This window comes from Enoplosus armatus, chromosome 17, assembly GCF_043641665.1.
Source record: "Enoplosus armatus isolate fEnoArm2 chromosome 17, fEnoArm2.hap1, whole genome shotgun sequence".
Lineage (NCBI taxonomy): Eukaryota > Metazoa > Chordata > Actinopteri > Centrarchiformes > Enoplosidae > Enoplosus > Enoplosus armatus.
In genome coordinates, this window is record NC_092196.1 from 15,140,871 (window position 1) to 15,164,693 (window position 23,823).

The window sequence follows — 23,823 nt, forward strand, 5'->3', positions numbered from 1 at the left end:
TATATATATATATTAGAATTCATCTATTGATAGGTAATGCAGTGCAAAGGCAGAATACATGCATGCTATCTGCAGCTGGAAATAATAGGATATATTTGAGTCTATTTGTGTGGAGAATAGTTTAAAGTTATACTGATACATTCTTTGTGGATATGTTCTTCATATTCACAGATTGTCCTGATTCCGGTGAGCAAGTGCTGCAGATTTCCTTCCTTAAAGTAATGTAGCTGTTTAAAAGAGAACATTTGTTTGTTTCACCAGTATGTGCAATTGAATCATTAGCAATTAAAATGGCTGACTAGATCTATATTCAAACTACTTAAAAGAAACAAACATTTTTTTTTACTGCCAGGCTGCTGCTCTACCTCCATTCCAGTAGGTGGCGATAATGTGGTTGTAAAATAACTTACAAGGTGCCAACACAAACAACAAGAAAAAGAACAGAAGAAGAAGAAGAAGTAAAACGATTCTGCTCTTTGGTAGCTTGTGCCTCCAAATATGTGACAAATGTGAGGTTAACCACATTTGGGGCACATTCTCCACTTCAACTGCCAGTACCTGCTCACAATGGCGGTTTATCAGTTTCTGTTGGACATGGACATCTCGGCCGAAAGGGACTGTGGCTGTTTCTGGTGCTCTTGTTGTTATTGTAGCTAACGGTAGCGTCAGCTAATTTTGCTAACACTGATGTCTTCGTTCTCAGCATAACCGAGGTTGGTTCATTGCTGCGGGGCAGTAAACCGCAAAAACAAGGTAACTCTGGAGCAAGTTGCAGGCATAAACAACTGACCTGAGCAATGTTTATGTTACTCATTACGTAATTGGCCTTAGCCAGTGTTTTAGGCAAGGTTGTAGTGCACGATATGCTAACGTTATTAGACAAGTGAAATCAAACATCTGCCGCTGCATGCTTTGGAAGAAGACGCTTCATTTAAAATGTTATTATTAAGCTAGCGCACTTAATGCTGGCAGCAGCGTAAACTTTAACGATAACTAGTTGGCGTGATTGCTGTCTACATGTTTTGAGATGGAGCAGCAGATAGCAGCCAGTGAGATGGCTCTCGTTCCACACAACATATCTGTCTGAGTTGTACGTCTGTGAAAGAGAAATCATGTCTTGTAAAGCTGCAACCAAGGACAAGAAGTCGAGCTTCAGCAAGAAGCTGTTCAGGCGAGGCTCTGTGCGCTCTGTGGGCAGTTTTATGAGCAGAGTCCTGAGGACACTGACAGCGTTATCCCACTTTGGATCTGAAGTGCAGACAGAGGATGACAAAGATGATGGAGGATTTTCCACTTTTAAATCTGGAAGTAAAGATGTGCCCATGGATGATGGGGACCTCGGGGGCTTTCTGTGTGGAGAGAGAGTTCCTGGAGTGTCAGGTCTCAAAAACCACGGGAATACCTGCTTCATGAATGCAATTCTGCAGTGCCTCAGTAACACTGAACTCTTTGCTGAGTACCTCGTGTTGGAGCACTATAAAGACGAGGAGCTGGACGAGGACAAACCCAAGACAAATGGCGTACATCTGCAGAAGAAGGGTCCTCTGGCAAAAGGAGAGGTTACAGAGCAACTGTCAGGACTTGTGCGGGCTTTATGGACGTTTGAGTATACTCCCCAGCATAGCAGAGATTTTAAGGTAAATTCATTATTCATTATTCTTCATCCACAACACTGCTACACAACTGATGTTTAGGATCTGCAGCTAAGGAAACTTCACGACCAACAAATGTAAGTCTTGCATGCATTGTAACCTTTGGGCTGTGCTGTTTGTTGCAGAATGCTGTGTCAAAAAATGCCACCCAGTTCAAAGGGAATGCTCAGCACGATGCTCAAGAGTTTCTACTGTGGCTGCTGGACAGAGTACACGAGGACCTCAACACAGTCAACCCCAACATCAGGCCTGCTATAAAGGTGAATTTGGAGGACTTGTGGGGGGTTGATACGGCCATAGTTTGGTGTTCTTTTAAAAAACACTGAATGTATGAGGTCTACCATTACAGACCTGAAGCTCCATAGATAACTGGACATTTCCCCTTTTGTTGCTCCGCCATATAGTCTTATGGAAAGCTGAAAACAGGTGTTCCAGTTTTTGTTGCAGGGCTATTTTGTTACATTGCATTATAACTCACAGGTATTTAAATGATTCTGTCACTCAGTGTATCTTACATGTGAGCTGAATTCACAGTCCTGCTAAGCAAGGCTTGCCTGGTCTTGTTTCCTCTTTTTTCCTTGGAAAACATGAAGGCTGTACAGCATTCACAATAGCTTATGAACACTGATAGACTGATATTATTTACTGATAAATCTGACTAATAAAGCCTGTCTGTGTTTGTTCAGCCACCCATTGAAGAAGATGACCAAAGCATAGAGGGGCCATCTCCTCCCCTCTCTGCTGGGTCGTTTGTACAAGAACTGTTTCAGGCTCAGTACAGGTAAGCTTTATGTCCAGCTAAAGTTCCATGTTTTTCCAGTATGGCCACTTTATATTTCTGCCATATTAAGAGATTTCATTTTTTTCCCAACAGGTCTTCTCTCACCTGTCCACATTGCCAAAAGCAGAGCAATACGTTTGATCCCTTCCTCTGCATCTCCTTACCAATCCCACTGCCACACACGCGGTGAGTTACTCTCTTCAGCTGTGCTACAGCACTGGGTGTGATCAGTTAACAGTGATCTGTTGACAGGTTTTTACACGTTACGAGATGATTGTTGTGGTTTATACAGTAATCTCTTGTGCATTACTAAAGTAAACATGTATTGGTGCAATAAAGCCTTCAAAAAGCTTGCGGTATGTTTGTTCTACCTGTTTTTCTACCGTCTAAGGCATGACACCTTACAGTGGTTACAGAAGAAGGAATGTAACCTGGTGTGTTAGAGGAGTGTGTGGCGGGTTGAGGGTGCAGGAGGAGCAGCAAACGTGTGCACTTTAAAGTTTCAAACCAAAACAACAATGGGTTCATTTTAGGGTTGTCTAAATAAATCTCATAGTCAAAATGTGGATTGTGTGGATTGTGTGGATTTTGGAAATAATCCAAAATCTTTACACTATAATAAATGTGGACCATGGCTGCTTACCTAGTTAAGTATGTTAAGACAGTATGTCAGAAGTTTTATTTGTGTTATCTGTTTTTGCCAGGCCCCTGTATGTGACGGTTGTCTACCAGGGGAAGTACTCTCACTGTATGAGGATTGGAGTTGCTGTTCCCCTCAACAGCACTGTCTATCGCCTCAGAGATGCTGTGTCACGTGAGACCAAGATCCCAATGGACCAGGTGCTATTCCTGTCTCTTATCAGCTCAGGGTCTGACACAGTGAGACTATGTTACAGTCACACAATGTTAGCTCACTGTTCCTAAAGCCAGTTCTACCTCTGGCTCTGAACTGTAGTTTATCATAAACCCAGTTTTTTTTATGAAAAGGACAATATACAGTTGGAGAGTAAGACATTTTTAAACACAGTTGTCCTCAGGGCTGCAACAACTGAGTGCTAACACTAATTTAAGCTGGCAGGATGAAAATATAAATGAGGGCTGAAGCAGGATAACGAGTGATATTGTGATGAAACTATTAGTGGTACAAATTTTTGAATGTACTCCTTTTTTCTTTTTCAGTTTGTTTTGACCGAAATGTACTATGATGGTTTTCATCGTTCATTTTGTGATGATGATGATGATCTTGACATCATTCAAGAGAGTGATTCCATATTTGCCTTTGAGACACCAGAGACCTTCAAACTGGAAAACATACGCACAAAAAGAGGTAAATCATACTTCATATTTCTGCAAATATTTTGCTTATTTTCACATTAAGTGAATAGAAGGGAATCTATGGAGACCTGTTTGTGTCTGTCACAGGAAGTCTTCTGGCAAACCTGAATCATAACAACTTGAAGTATGGGACAGAAATCAGCAGGACTCCGTCTTTCATGCAGGGGGCCATGACTCCTTTAACTGCGTCGCCCAATAAAAACCTGGGACCAGAAAAAATAATCCTCCTGGTGTGTAACAGAGCTTGTACCGGCCACCAAGGAAAGAGGTACTACAATCACAAGAGTATTTTATGTTCTGTGATGCTAACTTGTCCCCTTTCTCTGTCTTGCCTTTTCTCATGTTCTTGTAGATACTAAAGACTGGGGTATCATTATAACCGATATAATGGCAGTAATTGGTTAATGGGCTATTGTTGTTGTTCAAAACTTCTGGTGAAATTGATAACCACTAACAAAACCCTGCACATTATGTGGTTTTAGGTTTGGACTCCCTTTTGTACTATACATGGAGCGCACTGTGACCTGGGATGCTCTACAGAAAGAGATCCTGGAGAAAATGCGTCATCTCTTGAGGCCTGGGGTCTACATTCAGGTGAGAAGGGGAACCAGCAGTTTGCCTTAAATATTGAACGTACAATAAATACGTTGATGCTGCACATGATTAGCCGGTTTAAAAATAAGTAAGCCAGATGTACCAAGTCTCACAGAGGTAATGACAGTGGTGTCTCTGTGTGTAGGTTGGACCTTTCAGTCTTCGGGTGGTTGGCGTTGTTGGCATCACCTACCTCCTTCCTCAAGATGAGCGACCACTGTGTCACCAAACTGTGGACAGGTCAGTTGTGCTGTCTGTTTTATACAATATCTGTTTTCGGCTTAATTAGGGCTGAGTCTTACCACCAAAAAATGTTTATTGTGGTTTGTTTTGAATGATATGTAATTGTGTGATTTTAAAGTCTTTAATGCAGCAAGTAAATGTGCATACAGTATATGACATTATGCCTTTCACAGCCATTCATGTTGAAAAGGAGGAAAAACTGTCATATGATTTGAATGTTAGTAGGCAGATATACACAGACTTATAAAATACTATATTTCTTTACGACAGCCCATTTGAATTTGCATATTGGCATTGAATCAAATGTTTGGAAGATATTTACTTGTTTGCATCTTCCTGCGAAGCAAGTCAGCCAGACGTTTCGCTTAATGGAATTCAGCCAAGGAAATGCAGATATTAGAAACCGAGAGCGTTTTCTCAGCATTGATTTCAGAGAAAGTGAGCTAGGCTGAAATCAAAGCAAACACAGTATAAACATTTGCACACAAAGGTGAAGACGGGCCAAAATTACATCATCTCGTTCTTTAATCTGCTCTCAATGCCCCGTCAGTTCTGTTCCTCTCAGCCTGCTGAGGTGACATGCCCTGACATGAGTTTGACTGTTTGTTAAAATGGCAGTTTAGCATGTTTGGCTACTTAAGATTGCAACAATAAAACAAGTCACAACATTGTTGCTCTGAAGAGGTGCATGAAATATATTTCAACTTTCAACTTATGTGAGAAACTAAATGATTTCTTTTTTTACAGTCACATTAGATTAACCGAAAATTCCTTCACACTGACCACATTTTTATGTTTGGGCAAATGTATTATGTGGCACACAACTTTGCCCAGAAAAGCTTTTCACATTAACCTACAGAGACATAAATGAAGGGGTATAAAATCCCATTCATGAATGAAATCTGCCTGACAATGACTTCGTTTGTTTCTCACTATTGTTGTTTCCACCACAGAGCGTACAAGTCCTGTGGACAAGGGGGGCCACCACATGTGAAGATTGTGGTAGAGTGGGACAAAGAGACCAAGGACTAGTGAGTGAAAAAACTGCAAGAGTGTGTTGTCTGTTTTATCTACAGTGTGTTTTAGTCTGCTGCTCAGACATTTTGACATTTGCTTGCTGTAATCTTCATTGGGAACAAAAAACTGGACTGTTTGGGAGACATGCATACACCAAATGACATTTGATTAAAGTATGGTGTTGATTTGGAAGAACGGGTTTAGCCACTCATTTTGATGACTTGCCTTGTAGACATGACATTGAATGTGTAATTTACTGTAATTTTATTGAAAGCCATTCATTAGCGGGCAGGCTAACAAGCTTCTCTGTGTTGGCAATTATGTAGAAAGCACAATTTAGATGACCGATTGATCTGTTTTTAAGTTGAATACTTCTTGCAGTGGTATGTGTCAGCCATGACAGAGATGAGATGTTACTTATAAAAAACAATCAACAGTGTGACCTGAAAGCATTTGAAGGCCCAAACTGAAATTGCCAAGTTTTGAATCCTTTATTGGTCAATGAGGTCATCCAATCCTCATACCTGTTTCTCAACTTAATGTGGCTGCTCATTGGCTTAGAAGGCAACAGCTTGCCACTGTCACAAAAATAAGCTCGCCCACACATCACTGCACCTTCATGTGTCAGTTAAGAACACAGCTTTGCAGTTGAAGGTGAGGCAACATTTCAGTAAAATTGATGGTGACAGTCGTCGCATTGTGCCAGATATCTAAAAAGACTAACTGCCAAGTTAAGCAACACCTCGAACTTAACACGGGCTATTTTACAGGTCCAAACCTATTTTGAGCCGTTGAATGTAGGTGCCTCCCACTATGTCTCCCTAAAGCGTATTAATCACATTATTTGCTTTTGAAAAATAAACTTGCTAATTTGAAACAGTTGTGGTTTTAAAGTAAACACCAGAGCCTGAAGTTCTGCCTACACAATCAACACACACACACACACACACACACACACACACACACACACACACACACACAAACAAACAAACACTTTGACATAGAGAGCAGTTTGACCAGAGTCTCAAGGCAGATGATGGATGATGATCTTCACATGACTTTGCTATTGAATGAATGGATGACTGTGCTTCATGTTCCCACAGTCTGTTTGGACACACTGAGGAGGAGTACATTCCTGATGCTGAGAGTGTGTATCTGCACAGGGAACATCATCATCAGCCGCAGGCCTGCACCCTAGCTCAGTGCTTTCAGCTCTACACTAAGGAGGAGCAGGTAACATGTTGGCCGCACACATAGCCGGGGCACTCATACACAAATACACACCGTGAGTAGTTTGACATTAGAAAATAATCCTAGATTTGCCTTGGCACATGTCATTGGTAAGTATATTTTGAAGTGTAGCCTCACATTTGTCTCCTCCCTACCGGTTTATTATTCTGCTGCTGAAGTTCAAAAAGCCTTTCACTCAGTGGTTTTACTGTGTATTTGACCTCTAATGCTATGTTTGGAATAAGTTCCAAAGTAAGTTCTTAAGTCCTGAGCGCAGACCTACATATTCATTGTGGTTTGACTTGCCTGCGATTGCTCTAGAGGAGAATAGAGAGAAAAACTCAGGGCCTCATCCTGTGTGAGGCCTATTTTATATGCAGTGTGGTTGGAGCTTGTCCTTGATGGCTGCTGCCGGGGCTGTGTGTGTTTCAGCTGGCCCCAGACGATGCCTGGCGCTGTCCCCACTGCAAGCAGCTGCAGCAGGGCCGCATTAAGCTCAGCCTGTGGACGCTGCCGGATGTGCTCATACTGCATCTCAAGAGGTTCAGACAGGTATTTCATCTCAATCAAACACTTTTCAAATAGAAAAAATAAGTGTGAAACTTGATCTACTTTCTGAGTATCAAGTATCATTATTTTGCATGAAGTTGTTGCTTTTCTTTATCTGTGTTTGTGTTGGACTTAATGTTAATTGTCGTTAAGGATAGGCACTTACGGTATATCAGTACTGAAACAATGTCAGATGTCTGCACCAATATTGAAACATTTTAAATGATACCCTGCCTCAGTGCAGGTGTTGTTGTTTGTATTTTGTGAAGCATGCATCCTTTGTTGGTTTGACTAAATGGATCTTCAATGTAAGAAAAGAGCTGGCTGGCAATCAAAATAACTAATCAAGTCCCCAATGGTTGTAGCTACTTTTACTTTTCATGAAAGCACAAATAAAAGGACACTCCGTGGTTCTGCCTGAAAACGGATAACGTATAAACCTACCACAGGTGCTGTAGGCTGCAGCAGGCTGGTAGGCCGGGGTTGTTCCTTAAATGCTGATCAGTTCGTCTTGGCTTCTGTTTCAGGAGGGCGACCGGAGGGTGAAGATGCAGAACATGGTGAAGTTCCCGCTGATGGGCATGGACATGGCGCCTCATGTGGTTAAGAGAAGCCAGAGCAGCTGGAGTTTACCTTCCCATTGGTCGCCATGGAGACGGCCATACGGCCTGGGAAGAAACCCAGATGACTACCTGTATGACCTGTATGCTGTGTGCAACCACCATGGGAACATGCACGGAGGCCACTATACAGGTAATGCTGTACACAATTTTTCTAGTTCAAAGGTTGTATGTGAGAATTATCAGGATACAGAATTAGACTGTAAAGTTATGTGTTCGTCATCCATCTTGATCTATTCTTCCCTTTGCTTTGCTCTCACAGCCTACTGTAAGAACTCCATTGATGGTCAGTGGTACTGCTTTGATGACAGTGAGGTTTCACCAGTAGCTGACGATGATGTGTGTCAGCAGACGGCCTATATACTGTTCTACCAGCGGAGGACAGCTATTCCCTCCTGGTCGGCCAACAGCTCTGTTGCTGGTCAGTATTTGTGTTTGTCTAATATCTGCTGTGTGTCGAATTGTGGTGAAGACTAGTGTGAAAGTAAAGTGTAGTTTAATTGCAATATTTGCAGGAACATATGTACAAACGTATACCACAAAAGCAACCAATGTAAACATCTTCGAGTAAAGCCTTTCTCTGGTTTATAGCCGTTGTCGTTTTGATGTGCATGTCCCTACCACACTACCAGGAAACTAACTAGATTATATGCTTCACCGTGGCTCTAAACCTTTAAAAGAAACTATAGTTTTTATTGTCTTTTACGCAGGTTCCACCAGTTCATCCCTGTGTGACCACTGGGTCAACAGGTTACCTGGCAGTAGGCCTGCTAGCTTGGCCTCTGGAGCCTCATCCAGACGCACCTCTCTGGCATCACTAGCTGAGTCAGTAGAGTTTCCAGGAGAACGCAGTGAAGATGATGGTGAGACAATGCTTTACATTTGTCTTCATTTATTTGATTTTACAGGTGTCAGGTTGTAGTTCTTTGTGGTGCTGCCTTATGTACATTTTCATTACATGCACATGAACTGTTGCTGTCTTCTGACTCACATTTTAGATAATTTCAGGTTCTAACAGAAGCACAATGTAAGAGTTTGTTTGAAGTTTTTAGCTGTAATACTACGTTAGAATAATGCCGTTGGTAACTCCATCCACCCACCAGATGAGGCCTTTTTAAAATCAGAACACCAAAACCAGTAATAAAAAAGAATACATGTGGCAAACCATGAGTTATGGACCCAAATGACGAAAGGAAACGGCTTCAAAGAGACAGCTTTGCTTTCATTGTGTCTCAGTGTATTCCACCTTTTGAAATGAGCAACACAAACCTTTGTACAAAGTGCCATACTCCTTGCACAGGAAACCCAAGATACCACCATGGTTTCTCAGAGTTCTTTGTAGTCAGGAACTTTCCCACATGAACTTACTAATGCCGAAATTCCAAAAATCCATTGTTACATTTTAAAGAGGGAGAATATTGCAGGGACAAGGCAGAAAGTGACATGTGTCTCATCTGACTGGGCCGAGCAAGACGACATGCCTGACAGAGCTCTGTACTGTGGGAAACCTCACATGCTGAGTGAATCCAAATTGGGACAGATGTTGGCCCGGACTGCTGTTAGTGGTTAATATAAATGTAGGCTCTGTTCAACCCTCCAGAATATAGGGTCGGCATAGTCCCCAAATATGTTGGCCGGGCAAACTGGTATTTAACTACAACTTTCACAGATCTCACTATGGATAATGCTTCCAAATGATGTTAGTAATAAAACATTGGTTGAATAGAAGAATACGATACGTTTGAATCCCTAAACATTTAATCTTGGCATCAATACTTATCATAATAGATGTGATTATTTTATTATTAAGTCATTTGTGGTCACTATTAACAAGTGTATTTATTTATACACTTGTTAATGTAAAGCTGCTCAAATATATCTTGGCACATATTACAAAGTGTAGTTGGTAAATATAATTTAGTCAGTCAACACATGAGCGAGTAAAAGACAACACTGCTGCTGCGGTTGATCCACTGATGCAGTCAAAGGTGTGAATCAAAACAACTATTGATTGTTAATGTCTACATAAAAACAATATTTGACTTTTGCTGCTTGATGCCCCCTTTTAATCAGTAAAACCCAATCTATGGGAAAAAAGAGGCTTATGACAGGTTTTCTTATTATTTTTCATTTTCAATTTTCTCAGGACAAAAAATACACTTCTTTCTAAAATGTGTCCTTGTTTTTAGGAGGATTCTCGGTCCGCCCTTTTGTGAGGAGCATTCAGCGTCAGAGCTTGTCCTCCAGGTCTTCCATTGCTAGCCCTTTAGCCTTCAGCGACAGTGGGATAAAACCTTCTTGGTCTCTCTCTGCGAAGCTGCACATGCGATCCAACTCGCCCTCACGTTTCTCCCTCGACTCTCGATGTTCTCCTCCTCTAGAGAGGATAGGAGAGGCCTGTGATGACAAAGTTTCCACTTCCTGTTTTGGCAGCTATAGTAGACATGAACGCTACTTTGGCAGCAGGTCTCCCCTGTCTATGATGGAGAGCAACTTAAGTGACCAGGACAACAATAAAAGGTTCCTCGACATGATGTACTGCAGAGCTCCCACTCCAGTGGAAAAGAAGAGCACCAAAAATGAGCCAACTGAAAACAACAACCAGATAACAGCTATAGACCAAAACATTCTACCCACCCAAGCTACTCCCTCCAAAGAACAGAAACGCAAGAGCAGTATTGGAGGATTTGCCTCAAAGGCAGAAAGCTCAGGCTCCACGAAGAGTTCCAGCAAAGTGGAGCAAGAGAAAACCTCTAAAAAACGTTTGTGCTCCACCCTTAAGGCCTCCGCTTCTGAGACGTTCTCCAGCACACCCGTGAAAGGCAAAAAGATGAGCAATACTAAAGAAAAGAGTGTAAATGCCAAGAAAAGCACCTCTACACCCAGTGGAACTCCCTCCAAAACAAAGGAGACAACTCAACCTCCAGAGGCAACGCCACAACATAAGCCATGCGTTCGCTCCACACCTCAGTCCTCAGCTTCTCCATCGCCAACTGCAAAGAAGAATTCCAGTGTCACTGAGAAAAGCTCCACGTGTAGTCGGAAAAAGCTGGTAGAAAGGAGCTATAGCAGAGATTCTATGCACACTAGCCCCCTGGTCGACAGTCTCCGAGGCAGCTTGGTAGCCCGCTCTTCACTGTCCAAGAGTGGAGAAAGCAACCGGCCTGAGAGGAGATTTGTGAGGAGCTCCAGCAGCAGCTCTTCTGTCACAAGCCTGCGCTCTCCCAGTGTATCCACCAGAGACCTGCAGCGCAGCAGCAAACCTGAGGAAAAAGGATTGTCTTTCTTCAGGAGTGCCCTCCGACAAAGGGAAAGCCGCCGGTCGGCTGATTTAGGAAAGAGCACCTTGCTTGCCAAAAAGGCCTCAGAGAGGACATGCAAGCAGAATGGACAAGCCAAGGACATGGGTGGTGATAATGGAAAGACGGGAGACGCTGTGTTTTCACAGAAAGCTGTTGAGACTCATGGAGGTGAGACAAAGCCAGAGACAAAGGCGTCTTCCAAGCCCCCCAGCTCTCTCAGTCGCACTCTATTAAACGTTGGCAAATCCAAGTCTTCCACTTCTGAAGTAAGTCTCAAGTCTCCCACAAACGGGAAGAAGCCTCTTGAACGGATGGCTTCTTCCCGAAAGCTGTCATCAAGCATGCAATCTCCTGCACGTACAACACAGAGGCCTCAATGATATATCCATAGTAGTTAGTTTGAACTTACATAATGCAGCTATTTTTTGTGCCTAAGTTTCAGTGAGCACCAGTTTGTAAAGAGACATTTTTTGATGTTATGGTTTTGTACACTGGAATCAGATGCACATACTGGCTCTGAGCTTTGGATATTGGCCGCCAGCTTAAGAGTATTTTTAGCTGTACTGGATAAAAAGTAAAGTACTTAACATCATCTGCATATTTGGGTGCCAAACACTGGTATGGCCTGGTATGCTGCCAGTTCTATTTTATAAATACAAATTGTTTCTAATTACACCTTTGAGCATTAAATATGATTTTAATGCGAGTGAGAAAATGGGTGAAGGGTGATCCCTTGACACATTAGATGTTTTTTCTGGCATGGAGGGTACGTGAGCATGCCATATGCATTCAGCTGTGCAATATATCCTATTTGATCGTGTGTACTGGAGGCCTTTATGACAGCTGACAGAATTCCCAATTGGAATCTTGAAATCCAATTATCTTTCCTTCAGGGAAGAGGCTTGTTACAGCTTTGCATCACTGCAAACATTAAGTTTAGATTGCTGGCAAAACCTGAATGCAGCAGCGTGTACATTCAAAGATATTAAGGGGGTAAGAAACATTTTCACCTTGTATGCAACAACAATGCATAATGTGTCTTATAGAGTGACACTTTGAACTGTAGACACATTCTTGCAATTAAGATAGAAACAAGCTGCCTGCTGATGCTTAAAGCTCCTGGTCTAAAAACATTTTGAAATCAATAGCAGTGGGAACAAAACCGTAACATCAAAAATAGTCTCCGGACGAATGCTGAAACTGAGTTGATACGCTCACACACGCGCACACACACACATACAAAAGAGTTTCATTCCGAAATAATTGTGGCTAAGCATTCGTAACAATTTTCATTCATTGTTTTAAGTAAAACCTGCAATCTGTTTTTCTAACACTTTCTCCATACACCTTATGGGTTGGTTAATGGGAGTACTGCGGGTAGTTTTTGTGGAGGAAAAGACATTAGTAGCCTATATGTACTGATATTGGTACATAGCTGAAAAGTAAGAGACAATTTTAAACTACCTGATTATTAAATCATTATCATTGAAAGAATAGAAATACAGAGGGGATGGCAGGCTCTGGACCAAAACAGAAAAGGATTTGAGATGAGAAAGAATTAGAATCGGTACACGCATTGCAAAGTTTTCCAATATTTTAAAACTTTATTTTTGTTTAATACAAGTACTTTTTCGATAGAAATGTATTTTATCAAATGCTTATTGAAGTTAACTACTTTTTCTCAAAGTGATGATGTGTTTTGGAATGAAACCCTTTAAAATCAAAATATATAAAAACATACAGTATATATATGTGTCTGTACAGATATTGATAAGTATTTAGTATATAACCCATTTTTTCCTTTCCATGAGCAAGATGAAAATGATCTTAAGCGCCTTTCTATACTGTACATGGAAACAAATAATTGCCTTTGGCAACATTGTAGTCTACTACTGTATGCATCACTGAGTAGGAATGTTGTATTGTTCGCACTTTGTATAGATAAAGTAGTTTTCTTTTACCCAGAACAGACATATATATATATATATATATATATATATATATATATATATATATATATATATAAATACACACTAACTTAACAATGTAATTATCTCATTTTTGATATGTTTGTTCATGATTTCAAGACATATCGTAAAGTAGAGTCAGGCCTTAGACTTGAAATGGTAAAAGGGTACATTCATCTCAACGTTTCAGGGGTCATTTTAAGAAATCACCCCTTTACTACACCTGGTGCTGTAACAGACCCACGCTCCTCTGGCACTGATACTTCTTAAATGAGCATGTTTTCAAATGCTGATGTTCAGAACTGTGACCACGCACTTCAGTGAACCAGAAACCTGTTGGCAGCATTAAAATAACCTGTGGTACCTCATTGGAGAAGACAATACTTTGCCATTTTTTTTTTCTTCATCAGGCTGGAACAGAATTTTGACAATGAGCCATTTGATTTATCATAGAAATACATTTATATTGTCTCTGAGCAGTTGTTGTCCAATGGATATGGATATGTAGGCTTGACTATCAGACATTGAGTGGTATATTTCTTTTGCAGTAAAATGGCAGCAGCAGAAGCAGCATATTATCACTGCAGCTGTCATGAAGCTCGCTGGTCTTGTTTTGAACAATCAGCTTGATTTGTAGAAATAGCCCATCTGCAATTGCAATATTCATACATTAGATACCAGCATAGTGTATGTTTTTAATGAATGAATGTGGTTATGCCATTAAAGTCCAACCATTAGCAAGTCGTTTTTACTTTAAACATTATTAGAATTATAGATTTACAGTATTTCTACTGTTTCTCTGTAGCATCTACCAGGTTTACATTGGTTCTCAGATGGTTTCACAGGAAGTACCACTCAATTGAAAGATTTCTGTATGTTATTTAAATGGCCTGTGCAGGGTTTGAGCAGGTCAGCAGCCTTAATGTGCCTGGCTGGAAGGCCACAGTTGCGTCATGTTCTTCTGGTGACTTTTGCAAAAGTAGCTGTTGATTGCTACAGCTTGTTTTATTATTATTTGTAACTAAATATTCACAACAAGCTGTTCATCAATTCACTATTGGCATTAGGTAAAATTGCTATATGGTTACACTTTTAACCCAAATTCTACCCAGCAATGTTTTATTTACATTCAGCAGCGATCTGTTGAGAATACTAATGAGGACATAGAAACGACAAAACACAGGGCAAACATACATGATGTATTTGTGTACTCCTGCCTTTAGTTCACTAAGTTTCTGAATACATTTCTCTCCAAAACGTGTAGAGGAAAAGTCAGTTTACCTGTTAAGTGAGTAACATGAATGACACTAAAATTCTTCTCTGTATCAGGATATTTTTTTATCTTCGTGTCCTTTGACTGACTTCACATTGTGTGCTGTCCTTACTGTAGGTGTTACTGTAGTGCTGTGATTCTGTTTACTCATCACTTTCACAAGCTGACCAGCAGCCCAGTCCCCGAAACCTTTGTGGGACCTTTTTAATGTCCTACCATTAGAATAGAGAGTGGCTTCTGTGTTCAACCTGTCATTGGCCGTAGAAATAACACACTGCTGTTTAAATGTGGTGGTATTCCTTTAGCTGCTCTTTTCTACTTTACATTGTAATCTATCAGGAACCTTTGCGTGGCACTTTAGACAAAAGCAGGACAATTTTATGTCATTTGGGCTTTCACTGTCTCTTTTTGAGTTTGTCCATTCATCCTTTTGCTAAATAGGAAGTTTATTGGATTTGGGGCATTGCAAACAAGGACCAGGAGACAATGTGAGTCATACTGTATATTGCATATAATATTTAAATAAGGGTCAGAATTTGAGATCATTTTGTATCCAACCAAACTTTTTATGATGCAAATGAAAGAATTCTTTTTCTGCACAGAATCTGAAAGCTGCAGCCTGTTCTCTTGTTTTCCAACCATTTTTCATTCAACCATAACACTTGTGTTTATAGCCACCACATTGCCTACATTACTGTTTGTTTTTTTACCTTTACATGTAAGTGAGCTCATGCAGTAGCTAGTAGTAATAGTAACTCTTTAAAGAAGTCTCTAGTATATCGCAGAGCTGTACAATGTACTATTTGAATGTCTACAGTATCACTTTGGTCCTGTGTGATGTCACAGGAACCTGCTGTCATTCAGTGACAAAGATGAAACTTTTCAGTAGCTTCCAATCATTAAAAAATGACTTTTTTTTGTTTTATTATGCCTTGGCCAACATACTAGTAGTAGAGCAATAATCCAATATTCATCTCATTGTTTGATTAAGGAAGCTGAGGTTTGAATTACCAAAAAGTGCAACATGGCTGACTTTTGAGAGCTCAAAAGGCCATTGAATACCAGACAAGTACTGTAATCCATATGAGTATATATATATCCAATTAATCCAAATACATACCTGTTGAAACAAGATGTCAGAAATCAATGTAAATGTAAGAGAAAATGAATCATCTTTACAGAATTGATTTTCCTCTCTAGCTTTCTTCACTGCAGTTATTGTCTGTGTTTTGTTGTCAATGTACAGAATTGAGAATGATTAAGGAATGCAGTATTGCATGAAAACGCTAACGCATGTATTTCATTAACTATGCAAAAGTCTGCGGAGAAGGCAGAGCATGGCTGGTGTACTCCATTGCTTTATTTGCACACCACTCCAATATTTAGAAATTGTAAATTACAGAATATTTCATCTGTACAGTTAAAAGGATGAAACTTAAAAAATCTTGCCTACTTAAAAATTTATTTAATGCCATAATTGCTTTTAGCATTCTACCATTTAATGTTTTTTTCCTCATTATTATTTTATATTCTGCTGATCTGTGCTCTCTGGGTGCTCCTACCAAACTGGTAGGTTACTGTCTTTTTATTGACGAGATGTTTAATGTGTACTGTTGTACATCAGCAGAGACAACACTATGGATGTGATAATCTATGTGGTTACTAAATAGCCTCATGTATGTGTGTATGTATGTATTGTGTAAAGGCCTTCCATTAATTCACTTCAGTGATAACAGTTAGTGAACCCCTGTTGAAATGTTCTTAGCTGCATCAAAGATGTGGGCAGTCTCTAATATAAAGGCAACTCAAATCAATATATATAGCTAAATGCAATAAAGAAAGATAGTTAATTTGTAGTTTTGTATTACAGTATGTAATGAACGACATTAAAATGTAAATGTTCAGTTAGTATTTATGCGGCATCAATAATTTCAATCATGATGTGATTTTTATTATTTTTTTAGTTTATCAGCAAACAAACAGCATCTTCCAAACAAGCTTTAAAGCAGCACCACTATTTGTTTCTGATAACTGGTAGCGGGTAGAAAACATCAATCACTGTAGTTATTAAAATGCATGGAGTCCCCTGCAGAAGTTAATTAAGATTAGAGGATCCTGCATTGAGTTATTGTTGTGACACAGCTGTTTTGTTGTTGTTAACAGAGTCGCACAAAGTTCCACTTTTTCAAGGTGAAACCATTAATTAATGCCATTATCTGCAACATTTTTACCACTGAATCAAAGTTGCAATACCACTGAAACAGAAATACCAAAATCCTACATTTGAGCCACAGACTTAAGATACTGTATTACTACAGTAGTACTACAGCAATATAGCTGCATGGACCTTACAGCATTTGTCCTTTAATATTAAAGAACTCAAAATAAGCATACAGTAGATGAGGCTTTTGAGGGCATTATTCAGACGAAAACACTACGAACAGATGAAACTGAAACTTTGCAGAAGCCTTAAGCGAAACATATTGTAATGAATAGTTTGTGTCTTTCTTTGGATGATGCAGAAACCAAGGTGTAATGAATGAATGAATGTCATGAGTCTCATTATTTTTTTTAAGTAAACAAAGAACACTATAGTGCTAAATACATAGCACATCTCCCCTTTGACCTTTTTAGTCTTTTACTTTAGATTTTTTTCATCATTCCTAAAGAATTGTATAAAACAGAGTGAGTGGCGTTCATTGAAAATAGTTTTTTTTTTTTTTTTTACTTATTAAGGCCGTTTTACTGTATTTTTTGTTGTTGTACCAGGTTGGTGAGGTTGTTATTGACATCTGCATTGTCTGAACTGGCCTTTATTTCATTTTACATAAGGGCCTCTGTTCCAGCATTTCATTTATTCTTAATTTTTTTATTTTTTATACGTGTTTTGACATTCAGTAGTTTCAACTTCATTAGACTGTGTCAAAGTCTTCTGTGTTAATTTATTTATCTTTTGTTATCATGTATGCACTTTTGATGTTTTTTTTTTTTTTATTTCTCCATATGGACAAATGTGTATATACTTTGTTGGTTTACCCATGCAAGTCCAAAATGAAAACATCTGATTAAAAATATTGAAACAGTTATAGTGATGTCTTGTTAAGGTTTGTATTTGTTCCGACACTAGAGGGAGCTTTTCTCTAACAAATTGTCCCTCAGCTTGACTCAACATACAAGCTGAACAGGCAGCTCTTGGATTTCATTAGTCTATAGATACTCACTGATTCAGCAATAAAAAAATAAATAAAGTGAAATTAACATTAAAGTTATGTATAACTATTTCACAACATCAGATTGATTCATGTCAGAGAAGCCGCTGATCTCACCTTGAGTCAGTAATGAGTGTGACCAATCAATTGTGCAGCTTTCAAATATGCAAGAGTCTGTCTATTGACACAGTGTGTCTCCATGAAAGGGTTTGTATTCTCGCGTCTGTCACAAGTTCTACTGCAGCACCATGAGACACATTTTGAAGGCGTTTTTATTTTGATGTTCAAAGATCCCTCTTTTATCCAGTTTAGATCCAGTTGGGGTTGGGCAAGCAAGTGTGTGAGCATACAAATCTGCTGCTCATTGTCTCACTGCTGCAGAGAATGTGTATTATCTGAGACCTCAAGGCTGAGCAATACATGAGCAGCTCTAACTTTCTGGACAGGATTATTATTTCAAGCTTTTCCCGGCTGCAGAATAAAGATATAGGGGGTGCAGGAGACGGGATGTGCAGATGCAAGCATGTCTGTCCTCAGTTTGTACTCAAAGAGGGGAGTCCATTGTCATAATACTTTAGCACCTTTGGTTAACGTCAACGACAGTGACATTTGATTTGTTCAGTTGAAAAATTGTTAGATTAGTAATATTTTTAATAAGAAATAAGAATTGCACATTCTTCTTAGCTGGATCAAGATTAGATTCTAGGACTTGTCTATTACTTTTGAACAAATCTGATCAGATAGATTAATTTCTTTCAACCAGCCAGGAAATAAAAACGGGAGAGGTGCTCAACAGTGCTTTAAATTACTTATTTTGAAGCTGAAACCAGCGAATGGTGGTGAAGGAGCCCTCACATCCTTTACTTAGGTAATAATTACTATTATAATTAATAATATTACAATGTTAAAACACTCCATTACAAGTAAAAGTCCTGCATTCTCAATGTTTTACATAAGTAACACAAGTAAAAGTATATCAAAAGTAATAGTACTCACGTAGAATTCACAAATATCAGAGATTTACATTTACATAAGAGGATTTTTATTATTAATGCATTAACATGTAGGACCAGATCATCTGGAAATATATTTAGGGGGCAAAATGGCCAGAATGTTGTAGCATCTGCCTTCATCACCACCCAGCTGATTTCAAATCGGTACTAATATAAACTTATCTTTGCCCAAAGTTTAAAGTATTTTAGTCCCACTCTCTCTACGTCTGTTTGATTGACATCAGCATGTTGGTTTATGCCATGAAACAGGACAGCCAGTCCGCTCTTGGCTGAGATTCACCTCATGAATCATTTGAAATTTCCTGGTAAGCAGAGGATGCAGTTTACTTTTATTCTCCAGTGCTTTTAAATGGAGTCAAACCAGCGTCTGACTCCTCTCTAGTGATAATATCAGTCCCACACGGTACAGTGGAGTTACTTTAGCAATTCGCCTGTGGTTTTATCTCCTTTGTCCCCTCTTTTGACTCCACCCCAGAGAGTGCAGAAAAATCAATAATAATTGATTTTAGAAGGCAAGAAAAGGCGGTTGGGATTCAAGGGAAGAACCAGGGGAAGACAGAGACAGAGAGGTACTTGCAGCGAGGTGCCAGACCCTAAGCATAATATGCATGTGCTGGCACAGCTAAAGGTCACCAACATGAACCTGTCTGTAACAACAGATTATGAAGTGTCTAGGCCTCACAGCTACTGAGGTCTCACATTTAAGATAAGAATAACGGCAACAGTGAACAGTGATGCCGCCTGTTAACTGTAAATCTTTTTAATCCGTAAAGAGGAAGGTGGGTTGTGTTCAACTGCAGCCAACGGCGGAGACTGTTTTAAATCATTTTCTTGAAGACTGCAATATTCTGTTGTTTTTTTTAACATTCATAGTAAAGTGGGAAATAATGTACCAATAGCAAACCTGCTGCACACTATCAGCATTCATTTGTCATGTTCCTCCTTGTAGCAGCCAATTAGTTTCCTGTTTCCTACTATCTGCTGCTGAGCTTCATTTCACATTCACTTTCACACCGTTGTTTGTTATCCCTTTTTCCCCCAGACCCCTCAATCGACCTTCGCAGGGTAACGTTCAAAGCAGGACAAGACAGCAACAGACTCTCACTACAGAGGGGAAGGGCTGTTTGATTTCTATTGCAGGATTCGTCCGGGGTCCGGTGGGTCAGCGTGGCTGACAGCTTGGAGATTGACAGTGGAGATCTCTCCCAGGCGGAACAGTGTTGGACAACATGAGCAGTGATCCAGCGGAGCGGAGTGGAGGTGGGGCGGCTGCAGATGTGATGTATCTCTCAGTGAAGTGTGTGTGTGTGTGTGTGTGTGTGTGTGTGTGTGGTCTTTTGGCTGCTGAAGGCCATGTACTCCCTGTCATCGGGACTGCTGAATGGTACTCAGTACCTGCAGACACAGATCTGAGCACCTGGGGACCCATCAATGGTTCAAGATGAGTGAAATTTTAAAGAAAATGGGAACCTGTTTTTTCCTTCTTTTTTTTGTTCCTTGTTTTCTTTATTGAATCTTTATTACTCTCTGCTGTCATTTCCTTTCCTTCTTTATCTAGTGTTTCAGACAAAGCAAATACACAAGATTAAAACTGAGAGAAATCCTCACTCTTCCTGATTGTGATCAGAGCCATCTGAACGGTGAGTTGATTTTAATATAGATGCGAACACACATGGACATCCAATCACAGTGCTGTTACGGTGTCGCACCAATTTCTCTTCTCTTATGAAAATAACATGCTTATAAAAAATGATTTGTCCACTATCACAATAACGATTTTAGAAGTTGATATTTTGGGTCACGCTCCACTTTAGGGTGTGTGTATGTGTATGTGTGTGTGTGTGTGTGTGTGTGTGTGTGTGTGTGGTGGGGGTCTGCACATTGTTTCATAGTCTTCAGATGCTTAGAGAGGTGCGGTGCATCTCTTACAACAAATATTATTAATTATTTCAGCAAGTAGCTTGTTGCTGAAAATGGAATTAATCACAGAAACACTCATCTCATAACATGTGAAATCATTACAACATATAAAAATATAAATATATAAATATTATATGTGTGTTTTCTAAGCTCAGCAGTGTGGATCATTGTGTTGGCATGGCTGTGAATCCCAGGCATTTTACAGCATTAGCTTTCAGTATGTATTAAGAATCCCATTCCCTGTTGTTATGGTTGTCGGATCAGAATCAGACAGGTTGTAATGACCCTATGATTTCTACTGACAGCTCCTTCAGTGTGCTTTCAGTGTGATTCTGTTTGGCCACATTTCCATCAAGGCGGGATATAACATGCCTGAACCTGTCAGTGAGCAGGTCAACCTACATGAGTGCTTCATATATATGTACAGTATATATATATATATGCATACATTTATGGAATACCAATACAACGTGAGGATTATGTTCGTGAACCATTTCTTCAGATTCATGAACCTTGACGCAGGACTCTCTGGGAAGCAGTATTGATACTGAGTGGATTATACTGGAGAAATAGAGTAAAGTAAATAATAACAAGAAGAAGTAGCCTTGTTTGTGAGACCTTTTCAGACTTTTTGGAACATAGAAATTTAATCAAATATTAGTGCATAAAGGCAACAAGCCATAAACAACAAGCCAGTCAAGAAAACCTGAAGATAATTTGCAAGAGAGCGAAACCACATTATAGACTGAGAGGGGTCCAGAACTGTCACATCTGACAGCAACAAGTGCCACTGCTGGATTAAGGAAGCAACAGAAAATGAAAATGGACCCAGTGGACTGTAAACGGGGATAATGGGCCTTACCAGCTCTCCTACACCTGGTATATGGAGCTGAAAAAGCTTCCAGACAGCACCCAAAGTCACTGTCTTGCAATTTCCAGCCATTAGTGTTATTTGAACACCTGTTGGACGGTTTATGAGGAAGACAGTAGAGCCAAAACTGTCAAGGTAACACACAAGTATGCACACACTGGCCTTCCAAGTATAAAATCGTTTACAAACTGTATTTCTGAGAGTTTCCAACATGAGAATATTCTCGTGCTGTTTGCAGTTTCTTACCCTGACAGAGGACGTTGTGAATGTAAATTATATCTACGTTTTTGCAAAGAAACCTACACATTATGGGATTAATAGAAAAAGAGACAGTGCATGGCTCTTTATGTTATGCTTTTCTACAGGAACAAAAGGCTTGACAGAACCATATTTTAGAGAGGCTTCAGTGCTCATGAATCCTCTTTATCATGATACATGGTTTCATGAGCACAGCAGCTAATACGAATATAAAGCCAGATGCCCCCATAAGCTGTTTCACCATTATTTATTTATGAATGAATATTCTCCAACTGCACTAATATGTCCCTGGGCTTAGGAAAATGGCCTAATGTATTTGTTAAGCTTGGTCTGGGATTCTTTATTACCTGTCAAATCTCTAAAAGTAACACTTTATCATGTGGTTTTATTTCTTTTTCTTTTCACCCCCTTACGATACAGAGAATCCTCTTAAGATGTGAAAAGCGGAATCTGACAGCGGATGATAGTTGAGCCTGTGGAGGTACTAAGATCCACATAAATGTTTTTATTATTATTACCTGCAGTTACTGCATTATAAAAACAAACTGAAATAGACATTTGATGATACTTGTCAAGAGCACAAACGTTATTTATTGCGCATGAAGGCAGGAATGTCCGTGAATCTGGCAAATGATCGTTTCAATATCGGGAAAAAAGCAAGTTCCTTCCATCATAATGTGCCACTAAAACACGGAAGCATCTGCATTTCTTAATGACCCTGATGTAAATCCTGTGTCTCCACTCACAAATTTACATCACAAACATAATCTAGAGCGCTGAAGGGGAGTGAGTTGGTAGCTTAATTCAGTTTGAATGGGATTCATCATTACTTTCCCGCAGCACCATTTTCGCACACTTGGAGAGGAGAGATGTGGCTGACATAAAGATAAATTTAAAAGTGCTTTACTTTACATAACAATCTCTGGTGAATTCTGTGTGTTGGTTTAATGTGGATGAATGCAGGAACAAAGTGCCTCTGTGTACCGAGATGTGCTTATTTATGCTGTTATGAAGTTTCCATGCATCATTGAAACCCCTCAATTAAACACGACCATGAATACACACTGGAGCGATCTCAGAGGGTCTTAAACATTTGAAGCGCTGCCTGCCTCGTTGCCTCTTTTTGACCTTTGGGTACCATTTCCCTGGTGAAAGAATGAAAAAAGGAGAAGTGAGCTACAGATTGAATTTCAGCGATATCGCAATGAGTCAAATTTCCCAGCCACCTAATGGCCTTGTGTCATGTTAACGCTCTGCTAATTAACAGTAAGAGGAGGCCCTATCACATTCCCCAGACTCTTCTTTTCACCAATGAGAATAACAAGCAGAACAGCAGAATGAATTATAGATCGTCCAATACTCTGAAGAATAATATGAGCACTTTAGTACACAGTACATTTTGGTGACCATTTAAAGGCACTTTTCAGCTGCTTTCAGTGCCCACAGAAACGGACTAATGAGTGTACTCACAGCGCTGTAATGAGTCAGCCAAGCGTCTGCTTTAACCAGAGCAGCACCCTAAACTAGAGACCTGCTGCTGCTGCTGCTGTGTGTGTGTGTGTGTGTGTGTGTTGTGTATCAAGCTCTCTCCTTCAATTCCCACCAGTCTCTGGCTGGCCTTCCAAACAGCCTTTCTCCAGTGATAAGCACCGCCTTTGCTTTTTAATTCTGCTATTTAAAATGCAAATAACAACGCTAATTCCACCTTTGTAATAACCAGAAAGTCTTGAGACATAGATCCTGAGATGAAAATGCATAATTAAATGATACATAGTTTTGGTTAAAACAAACATTTTCAGATTCTCAGTGGATGACATAAAACAGAATTTCATATTGGAGTTTTTTTTTATTTTATTTAAGATGTGGAAAATGTTCCTCCCTGGTGATAAGAAATGTATTACCTCTCATTCTACAGATTCCTGACCTCATTATGACACCTTTTATCTTCTCTATAGAGCAAGAGTGTCCTAAAGAGTTCATGTTGCTGAA

At 39.7% G+C, this 23,823-nt stretch overlaps 1 protein-coding gene across 1 annotated transcript; it reads left to right on the forward strand.

Annotated features, from left to right (window-relative positions):
• The first annotated feature begins 1,112 nt into the window (after window positions 1-1,112).
• usp31 (ubiquitin specific peptidase 31) lies at window positions 1,113-11,703 on the forward strand. Its single transcript, XM_070923451.1, has 16 exons — window positions 1,113-1,637; window positions 1,778-1,912; window positions 2,339-2,433; window positions 2,527-2,619; window positions 3,138-3,273; window positions 3,613-3,760; window positions 3,856-4,036; window positions 4,251-4,362; window positions 4,508-4,602; window positions 5,559-5,636; window positions 6,726-6,855; window positions 7,285-7,404; window positions 7,929-8,154; window positions 8,284-8,442; window positions 8,732-8,884; window positions 10,211-11,703. The coding sequence occupies exons 1-16, from the start codon at window positions 1,113-1,115 to the stop codon at window positions 11,701-11,703; spliced, it is 3,879 nt and encodes a 1,292-aa protein (XP_070779552.1).
• Window positions 11,704-23,823: the final 12,120 nt, after the last annotated feature.